Source organism: Coturnix japonica, chromosome 13 (assembly GCF_001577835.2).
Source record: "Coturnix japonica isolate 7356 chromosome 13, Coturnix japonica 2.1, whole genome shotgun sequence".
In the NCBI taxonomy this organism is placed as follows: domain Eukaryota; kingdom Metazoa; phylum Chordata; class Aves; order Galliformes; family Phasianidae; genus Coturnix; species Coturnix japonica.
In genome coordinates this window covers 14,278,528-14,288,937 of record NC_029528.1, presented here as the reverse complement: position 1 = coordinate 14,288,937, position 10,410 = coordinate 14,278,528, and the positions used below count along the sequence as shown (strand labels likewise).

Genomic DNA, 10,410 nt, shown 5'->3' with positions numbered 1-10,410 from the left:
ATATCTCCACTAGAAACCATACCCGTAATCCCATTAGAGACCCATAGAATTAGATCACATAAACCCCCCCATGATCCCATAGAGACCATAGAGACCCCATAGACCCCATAGACCCCATAGAGACCCCATAGACCCCATAGAACCCCATAGACACCCCATATCGCCCCATAGTGCCTGTAGACACCCCATAGAGCCCCATAGAGACCCACTGAACCCCATACAGACCCCATGCAGACCCCATAGAGCCCCACAGACAACCCATAGATCCCCAAAGACACCCCATAGATCAGGCTGCCCATGGCCCCATCCAACCTGGCCTTGAACACCTCCAAGGACGGGGCATCCACAACCTCCCTGTGCAGCCTGTTCCAGGGCCTCACCACTCTCCTAGTGAAGAACTTCCCCTTAACATCCAACCTAAATCTTCCCTCTTTTAACTTAACCCCATTTCCCCATGTCCTGCTATTATCAGCCCTTTCCAAGAGTTTACTCTCCTCCTGGGTCCTAGGGAACGTTTCATCTCAGGGAACCCTATGACGTCACTGAGACTCGCTATGACGTCACGCTGCCCGCTCCGCCGCAATGCCCTCTGGGAGTTGTAGTCCCGGCCTGCTCCGCCGCTCCCAGCGTTCCCCGGTAACCGCCTCCGCGCACAAGATGGCGGCGCGGGCGGGCCGGGGGGTCGGGCTGTGAGCGGCCGGGGAGGGGTCGGGCTGCCCCGGACCCGCCATGACCTACACGGCGGAACAGCTGGATGGAGTGAGGCGGTGAGACGGGACGGGGGGAGGGAGACACGGGGTGAGACACTGAGGGTAGAGCGGCGGGGAGGCGCCGGGCCTGGGCCGGGGGGATGCTGAGGGGATGTTGAAGGGATGCTGAGGGCTGAGGGGATGCTCCGAGCCCGGCCGTGACTCCGCTCCCGTGTGTCCTTCCAGGATAAAGAGCTGCCGGAATTACTACGAGATCCTGGGCGTGGAACGCGATGCCACCGAGGAGGAGCTGAAGAAGGCCTACCGCCGGCTGGCCCTCAAGTTCCACCCCGACAAGAACCGAGCGCCAGGAGCCACCGAGGCTTTCAAAGGTGGGGGCCTGGTTCTGTGTTGGGTGATTGTGGGGGTCCCTCCCAGCCCAGAGCTGCGAGCTGAAGTCGGGCATCCTCTGCACCCTTGTTGTGTTGCAGCTGGATGCAAAGAGTTGGGAACCGGGCCTAAAAAAGCAAAGGTTTCACTCCCTACCTGTCAAAGTAGGGGGTGTTAGGAGGGTGTTTCAAATAAGGGGTTTTAGGAGGGTGTTTCGAAGTAAGGGGTGTTAGGAGGGTGTTTCCTCGTGCGCCGTGTTGGGGTTGTGTTTCTGTATGACCTGTTCACAGCCGCTTTCTGTCAAAGAGGAAGGAAGAAGATGAAGCAGACAGGCTGCTCCATCCAGGTGGTTTGACGTGCACTGTGAATAGATGCACAGGTATTGCTTTGTGGAGATCTCTGCTGGCAGAAAGGCTTGGAATGCGGGTCTGCGTGCTAATAGCTCTCTGCAGTTATTAACTTCTTTGTCAGTACTTAGTTCAACCTGATTGAGAAGCTACTTTCTGCCTCAGCCTTTCAATACGTGAGGTCTCTTGCATTTAAGTTTTCCAAATACTTCACCTCTCTCCATATACTTCAACATTGGTGTCTTTCTCCTGGTAAAGTGATAGCAGGCCCTGGGTTTCATTGCAGGTAATGGTGGTGTCCTAATGCTTCGTATATAAAGTGAATCAGTCTTTGGCCAAACTCACATTTTCTATGACTGAGCATTTTGTTCATCTGCTTACATCCAGAAGTACTGCACTGTAACGCTCCTTTCACTTCATTCTCCAGCAATAGGAAATGCTTTTGCAGTTCTCAGCAACCCCGAGAAACGGTTACGATATGATGAATATGGAAGTGACCACGAGCATGTCAGCACTGGCCAAGCCAGGCACTACAATTACTACTCAGAATTCGAAGCAGACATTACACCAGAAGAAATATTCAACGTGTTTTTTGGTGGGCACTTTCCAACAGGTTGGTATCTGTCTGTGCTGCTTTCCAAGCATCGTGAACTGGCACTAGGCCATAAAGCAGGTTCAGTTCCACTTGATACTGATCTAATAGTTAAATTATCCTTGGAAAAAAGCAGGGACCTGTAGGGATTTTTTTCCCCTTCCTATCTTAGGCCTGTAAACACTCCTTAAATGCACAGCTTACACTTAAGGTAACTCCAGTTCCTAAAAATGACCAGCTTTGCTGTCCAGCAGAGCAATGGGGGGTTGGCTGTTACGCTGTGACACATTCCTAACTCTCAATAATTGATGGCAGCACAAATTAGGAGTAAGAAAATTTTAATTTGGCAGTGAGCAAAATTTCATTACCGTCTGTAGCTGAAGACCCTTCTCTTTATTGTTCTTTTCTCCCCACTGCCTGATGTCAGCTATGGTTTGGGAAGCAAAGTAAGATGTAAATGCAAGGGACGTGAGGCATCTTTGCTGTTGGTTTTGCCCTTGAGATATGCTCCTGGGTGCCCTGCACAATCCACTCCTGTTCTTTCTGGATTTCAGAGCAAAGTTGCTGTTTAGATATTCATGCGGTGACATAATCAGAGTTTAAGCTTCTAATCAAAACACCGTATGCAGTTCTTTCCTCATCTTAGAATTGTTAAAAATAAATCAGCTACAGTCAATGTGCAAGGAAGGAAATATGAATCGTACCTTTTCTCCTCAAAAAGCTACTTGATTCATCTCTTCCCACATTATAAAATCGTTAAGTGAAATCGTTAATAGTTGGATGGAAAAGGAAATAGAACTGAGTGTAGAAGGGCATATGCAGTAATTATAGGAAGCCACAGTTCACGACCTGAGCCCGGTGGAAGAAATTAATTCTCCTTTTGAAAGGCTGGACGTGCAAGACAGGCTGCAGTCTTGCAAGTGAATATGACAGAACTATGAGGTGCAATTATTTTATGTACACACACATATGTTATGTATACAATGTTTTTTAATCTAGTTGTGTTTTTTAATCTCTCTCTTGAGCAGTTTCTGCATTTTGATGCAGATTAAATGGATGAGGAGCAAAATTCACATTTCTTTGGAATGTTTATTGGAATAACATTATTTTGACATTCAAGTCTAAGGTCTCCTAAGTGAATTCAGCCCACGTAGGATAAACCTGGATAATCAACTAGAAACAGAATTACAGGTAAATACCAGCAGCTGGATGAAAATGATGACCCTTTTTGGGCTTCTTTTAACAGGAAATATCCATATGTTCTCAAATGTAGCCAGAGATGCACACTATTATCCACGGAGGCACCGAAATGAAAGAGCATGGACACAGGAGCAAGAGGAAGAAGAAAACAGGCCACAGGTAACTGGGCTTAAACATCTCACCAGGGTGAGAGGTTGACATACCCCTCTGACTCCATTATAGACTTACGCTCAATGCTTTTCTTCAAGAGCTGTACCCAAACAGGTGTTTACACGAGGAATTAGATTGTTTCTCTTTTATCAATTGCTGCTTTGAAAGTAGATTGTATTGATAGGATCACAGGCCTTGGAGTTTCTGTAACTTTTCTGCTGGTGCTTGGTTCTTGCAGACTTGAAGGGCTTGGTAATCTAACAGTGATTGTTCCAAGTGTGGACTGATACTGGATATAGTAGTATTGCCTTGTCCTCACTACATATTTAATACTTCATTATATTAACATACAGTTGTAGCTCAGGTCAGGATGGGTCTGGGATAGATTTCTACCAGCTGGAACCTTCAGATGAGGCACCAGGTGTCACTTATTGCTCATACACCTGTGTATACACCTGTGCTACCCACCTTGGAAAAATCTTCCTCCAGAAGCAGTCCAGTAATCTTAACAAGACTGTTCTCAAGGGAAGATGGACTTTTCCTTGCCATCTCTTATAGACAGGCTCTGGAATAGGCAGTGTGCAGACAGCTAAGCTAGGGCAAATGAATCCGTGAATCCCACCAGCTACTGTGTTGCAGGCACAGTGCTGTGGGCATCTGTTGTCTTCTGCAGGAAGCTGAAGATGGGGAAAAAAATGCTCTAAAATTGGAAGAAAATGGCTTTAAAGAGCTTCCAGAGACTGTTAGTAGAAGTTATTTTAAAACCAATGTGTCATCCTGGGCAGAATTTGGAAATACTCATCTTTTCTCAGTTGGCTTTTAATACATCATTGATTTATGATAGCCTGATTTCTATGAACGTGCAGGTTGTTTTCCGTCTATATATTTGTCCGCTGATTATTGTTGTTCTTTTCAGAACTCTTATTCTGCGTTTATTCAGTTGATGCCCGTTTTCATCATCATAATCGTATCGGTTATAACTCAGCTGATGGCCACTAACCCACCCTACAGCCTGTTCTACAAGTCGTAAGTCACTTGAAAACAATCCTTCCTTTGAGATAAAGGCAGAAGTGGATTTAACGGAAGAAATGCTTGTTACTGTTCTGTCCTTCTCTTTCTCGAAAGTGTTATCAGTCTGTAGATAAGGAAATACCAGCAGTTTCTATTGATAAGTTCTCCTGAGTAAACTATGGTGAGCTTTATTGCTCTGTGTACTGAACAGATAGAGGTGCTGAGCCAGAAAGCTTAACCGGCTGGTGTGAAATGCTTTTGCATGGTGGTACAGTGGAAGGAATGTGGGTGTAGCTTAGCTATGGTACTAATCAGCCCCTGGCCTGCCAAGCCCAGCAAGGTCTGTGGATTGTCTCTTATGTTCCCATGTAAAGTAATTAGGAAATCAGGTCTTTCAGTATAACTTCAGCCAAAATGCCATGGGGAAAATTGTCAAGTGCCACAAATGATTAAAGTTTTGAAATGGCTTGGTTTAACATCCATAAAGAGGCAGTATTCCAAAGTTATGGAGGGCAATCTAAGGTGGTTGGATCTAGAAGCAGAAGGAATGGCAGACCTGCTGCAGTCTGAGTTGGTGGGCAGTTGGAAAACTCATGTAAACCTCTTGGCATCCAGTGCTGGGAGGTGGGAAGCGCTCCAGGCTGGTTTAGCAAACTTCTCTGTCTCTTACTGAGTTAGGAATGGGAACTGGCAAGGTTTGAGGTACCATGGGTGCATACAGCAGTAGCAGAGTACCATGTAAGCTCTCCCTGCTCCCAGTTAGGAGCAAAACTATTCAGGTTTAGGCCTGTATGTATGCTTTCCACCATCATAGTGTAGATTTAATTGGCCTGACATCCCTTACTACTCTTTACCACCAGATGTCAGTATGTAGATCTAAGAGAACAAACAGTTGGAGATTTTTCTGGTTTGGATTATTTTTTTTTTTGGTTCTGTTTTCCAGAGGGTGTTTTTGCTATCTGCCCGGCCCACGTGGAACTTCACACACTGTGCACTGAGCAGCTAATCTATCCTGGCTTGCTTCACTGCCTTCCCTTGTCCTGCTGATATGAGATAGCCTGGCTTGAGCCTCGTGTGCAGTTCCAGATGCTGTTTCTCTAAATCATATCTTAAAAAAAACTAAAAGCTAACAGCTCTAAAAGAATTTATGTAAGGAAAGCATACATTTCCAAGGCTTAGTGGGAGGAAAGTTAAAACAGAGCCCAGGAAATGGAAGGAGCCGATTGAATTCCATGGGTGGAATGTAACCTCCACATTTTTTGCCGTCTGCCTCTTTCTCTGGGCAGTGACTTAAAACAATGCCTGCATATCTGTGTTCAAATAAGGAAACTCCAAAAAGAATAGTCCAGCCTCTTGTCTGTGCCATTGTGGCCTATCCCACCTACAGGATGCTTCACACACTACCAAGGCTACCGGTGATTATAAAGCACTAAAGGGAAGTGTAACTAGAATCCCCTCTGCTAATTCTTATTTCTACTAAAGGATCCAGAAATCAGGAAAGTGTAAATCCATTTACATTGTGCTCCAAACAATATTGGGCTGTGTGCCTTTCCTATGGGTTCTGTATTTGACTTTTGTTTCCCACGGATTTCTGAACCTACCTTTCCAGAAGTTAACAGCAAACAGAAGAAAGGGTGTGGAGCTTCTGTTTGCAGATAAAATTGGTTCTCAGGCCCTGGAATTATCTTAACTGAGCTGCTGAGAACTCAGTATTGGAAAGGAACAGCTTTCTGAATCAGTTCTTTGTAGATATCTCCCGGTTCTGTATATTTTCACTATGTGGGTTTTCTTTTTCAGTGAATTCAGTTTGTGGTGATAAGCTTTCATGGCCTGAGGCTTGTAATTTCCTCACTGCATGGCTGAGGGAGCTATCGTCCTGCAGAGTGACTGCTCAGAAGCAGTTGCACAAATTCTCTTCTGGAAATGTTAATAACGAGACACATATTTCTGTTTCTTCATGTTTGAACAGCTGAAAAATCTCTTTTCTCCATCATGTTTTCACAGGTCCATAGGCCACGTTATTAGCAGAGAAACAGAGAACTTGCAGGTGCCTTACTATGTTGATAAAAACTTTGAGAAGAATTATCAAGGAGCAGAACTTCAAGAGCTAGAGAGAACAGTTGAAAAAGATTACATAGACTACATTCAGACCAGCTGCTGGAAGGAGAAGCAGCAAAGTAAGTTATTTTTCTCATGACCTATCAACAGTTGTTCTTCACAAAGCGCTGCCATTTTAGCTTCATGTTCCAGTGCAGATCTAACTTCTCAGATCTTGCAGCTGTATTTCTCACATCTGTTCTTAACACTGACTTTATTGAGGGGTTGTCAAAGTTTGTTTCAGGTGATTGAAAGAGAAGTGGGAAGTAGATTCTGCTATTCGAGACTTTTTCCACTCCATTTGTATGCTTGGCCAGCTCTTAGTGAAGATGTTTTAATCGCTAACGATCACTATGTTTATTTAGCTCTGATAGTTTGTTTGGGCTAGAAAAGACATTAATGTTTCCTTTGCTGAGGCAGAATCAGTTTTGCTTTGACTGGCTCTGTGAGAAGGTCAAATGACTCCTTCAGACTTCATCAGGAAGGGTCCAAAGCCTGCCCAGGTGCTGTGAAAATCTCATAGTGCTGCTGGTATCAGTTCTCAAAGACGGTCCCTCTGTGCTTATTTTATGCACTCATTTGCATTTTCTATCTTAAGGTGGTTTGAGAGCATGTTTTTCACCGTAGTCTTTTAAAAACAGGAATTGAATGCAGGGAGGGAGACCAGAAAAACGTGAGCATCAAGTCATTCATCTCATGTTAATTCCGAGTTGGTCAGTGCCCATGTGAAGGCACATGTTGTAACCCCAAACTGTATCCCATTAGTTGCTGCTGTTCTTTAATCCGGTACAAGGGGTAGCAGTAGTGTTGCCCTTCCCATCAAAGAATCTGAACAATTTCAAGTCAGGACTCTCCATCCAGAGGCAGCTCTTTTATATCACACCAGAATTACCAGCCTTGCTTTGAAGAGAACTACACAGGTAGGGACTCTGAAGTTAAAAAAGTGGATAAATAAGTAAAGAAGCCATAATATGAAACCCTTAAAGTCACAAACATTCCCTTAACTTTTGGTGTGCTTTGTTTGTGATCTCCAAACACCTGTGGCAACAGTGGCAGCTTCTAGGTACTATGTAGCTATTAGTAACCATACACATAGGCTTCTTGTGTGGGCTTGCTGTCGGATCAGATCTATTTATTTCCTTACAGGAAATAATACTATTAATTAACATAGTGCAACTGAAACGTGCCCTGTTGTCTCTTTCATGTGGACCTTGAGCTGAAGTGCTGTACCCCAAAATGGGCAGCGGGGTTTGCAGGTCTGAGGGGTGGTGGTCAGAGATGGTGCAGTGCTGAATGCAAAGCAATGCTGCCAAAACAACCCTCTCTTGAGCTTTTAACACAAGAAGTGTTCAGTGTGTTTACGACCCAGACCAGGGAGAGCAGATATTGAGCGCAGCTGAAGCTGTGCTAACTTTAGTGCAGCCAAGTTTGTCAATAAACAAAACTGGATACAAGATGGAGCACCAGGGAAAAGTTATCTAGGGACCTTGAGGCAGTTGTTCATCAGCTGCTGTTTTGTGACTTCATTCCATTGCTTCTCGTGTGTTTAACTTTGTGGTCGGCCTCTTTCTTTTTTTGCCAGTTGAATGTTCATTAATAGTCTATTTGTTCTATTCTACATTGGCAGTAAAAGGTTTTGCCCCATTGGATAAGTGTAAACCAAGTGTCTTCACTGCAGAGCTCTGATCTTTGGGACAGTAAACCCAGTCTGGTTTTGCTGCAGGGCCATCGAGGCTCTGTACCAGCACAGCTGAGCTCTGCTGGAGTGGCACTTGAGTCACTAAAACTGGAAATTGATTCCTGACCTGCAATAAGATGTTTGTGCCCTTCAGCTTGTGAAGCTTTTTGATAAATAGGTAGAGAGTCTTATGGCTTTAAATCTCAGGGCAGAGGACATAAGGCATGAAGGGCCCTATTGAGAAATCCTTTGTGCTCCAGCTGATTTTGTGAAATGAGAGGCTCGTTTGGTGTATAAAAGCTCTTTGAAAAATGGAATGTCATCAGGTAGCCTGTGCTTAGGGAAATTTTGACCTTTTCAGAAACAAATCACTGCTATTGTCGTAGCTGCATCTAAAATACTCTTCGGGGAGAAAACTATATTAAGACTTGCTTAGCTAATCAGCAAGAGATGCTGCCCTGAGTTGCTGGGGGAAGGTAATTGAAACTGTGGGATTATTTCAGTTACGTGTTGCACATTCAGGATCGTATTGTTAATGGAAGGGCTCGGAGACCTGTCAGACAAGTCCCTCACCTGGCTGCTCATCTTCCTGTCATCAATAAGAACAACAAAAAATAGAAGAATTAAAAGAATTTACAGTGCCTTCAGGGCAAACCTCTTGGAAGTGACTTATAGACTGATAAGTGCAGCATGAAAAAACCATCTGTATATCAAAGTATCAGACCAGGTGGGTGTTTGTGCCCCAGCAGAATGGGTCCATCAGAAGAGCTGCATTTCCCAGTTCCGTGGGCAGGGATGTGGGGCTGGTATCTCCTGTTTGGCTGCAAACAGCTGACACAGCCTTAAGAAAGCAATGGGAAGAGTAGGCACGAGGATCTCCTTCCTTTGGGCTCATCACTGAGATGCTGCTGACAGGTGTAGGGTAACCCCACCCTGGGGTCTGCAATGGGAAGAGATGGGTGAATTATAGGGTGAGGGTGTCGTGTAGTTGTAAATGCTGGTATTGACCAAGACAGTGGCTGTTAGCAGAACAAACACTGTCTGACCATGTTCTGGACACACAGCTTATGCTCTCTTAGTACAGTTTTGTACTTCATGCTTTCTTTGTAGGCAGTAAAATCACTCCTGTTTTTTGTTGGTACTGCAGTGGAGTTTTGGGGTTATTCTTAACTCCTTGAAGTCTCAAGTAACGATGCCAAGTTGGCAGCCTCTCTGCACAGAAAGCACAGCTCCACTGAAATAGCAGCTAGAAGGTGAACTTAACAGATGCTCTCAGGGATAACAAAGCACTGAGAGCAGCGACTGGAAGCCATCACAGCTTTATCCTAATGATCGTGTGCTGTTTTCATCTTCCAGAGTCCGACTTGTCCAACCTGGCCAAGCTGTACAGAGACGAGCGGCTGAAGCAGAAAGCGGAGTCACTGAAACTCGAGCACTGTGAGAAGCTCTCCAGTCTGATCGGAATGCACAAAGGGGGCTGACGGGGCCCCTGCCCTTCTTTTATTTATTGCTGGGTTAAATTATGTTTTTATTTTCCTCTGTATAAAAAAAGGGAAGGAGTCCATTGCAAAGGCTGAGCGCTCGATTCCTTCGTGCTGTGCAGAGATGGGCCGACACGAGCTGCAGGGCTGTGTTTGCTGTCATATACTGTACACTGTATTTGGTTCCAAGGACCAGTGGCACTTTGTACATTTAATTCTCTGGGAAATGTTACGAGTTCGGATCGTGTCTGTGCTTCCAGCAGAGCAGCCAGGTGTCCCATGTATCCATGTATCTGTATCTATGGCCCTGCTCTGTGCTCGGTGCACTGACCTCGTGCTGCTGGGGGCTCTGAGTTCAGTGCTTGGTGCAGAGCAGCTGCCATTGCTCCATGAGGGTCCATGTCCTTGTTGGATGGAGAGCTGGGAGCTGTGCTGAGCTCATGCTGGACATGGGGCTGGGGGTGCAGGGAGCACTGACTGCAGGGGGGGGTGGCCCTGTGCCGTATTTCTGTGTCATTCTGGTTCTTATGGGCAATCTCCAGCTGTGTCACCACGGGGCTCCTCGTGTTTTCCCGTCCAGTTTTAATGTAGCATCTTTTTACTCTGTCCAACAGTTATGAATGTTTCACTGTAGAGACTAGAGCTGCAAAGAAACACAGCCGTGTATCTGCCTTGTCCTTCATCCTCCTTTACAGAGCCGTTATGGGCTGTACTCGATGCGGGGGGTGGGTTTTGCTTTGGGCCGGGGCTGCGGGACCAGCCGCCATTTGCGGCG

At 45.5% G+C, this 10,410-nt stretch overlaps 1 protein-coding gene across 1 annotated transcript; it reads left to right on the top strand.

The window, feature by feature from the left end:
• Window positions 1–621: 621 nt before the first annotated feature.
• On the top strand, window positions 622–10,301 carry DNAJC18 (DnaJ heat shock protein family (Hsp40) member C18). The gene is made up of 7 exons (XM_015876025.2): window positions 622–767; window positions 936–1,081; window positions 1,854–2,039; window positions 3,265–3,377; window positions 4,285–4,394; window positions 6,384–6,556; window positions 9,511–10,301. The coding sequence occupies exons 1-7, from the start codon at window positions 730–732 to the stop codon at window positions 9,633–9,635; spliced, it is 891 nt and encodes a 296-aa protein (XP_015731511.1). The 5' UTR covers window positions 622–729; the 3' UTR covers window positions 9,636–10,301.
• The last annotated feature ends 109 nt before the right edge of the window (window positions 10,302–10,410 follow it).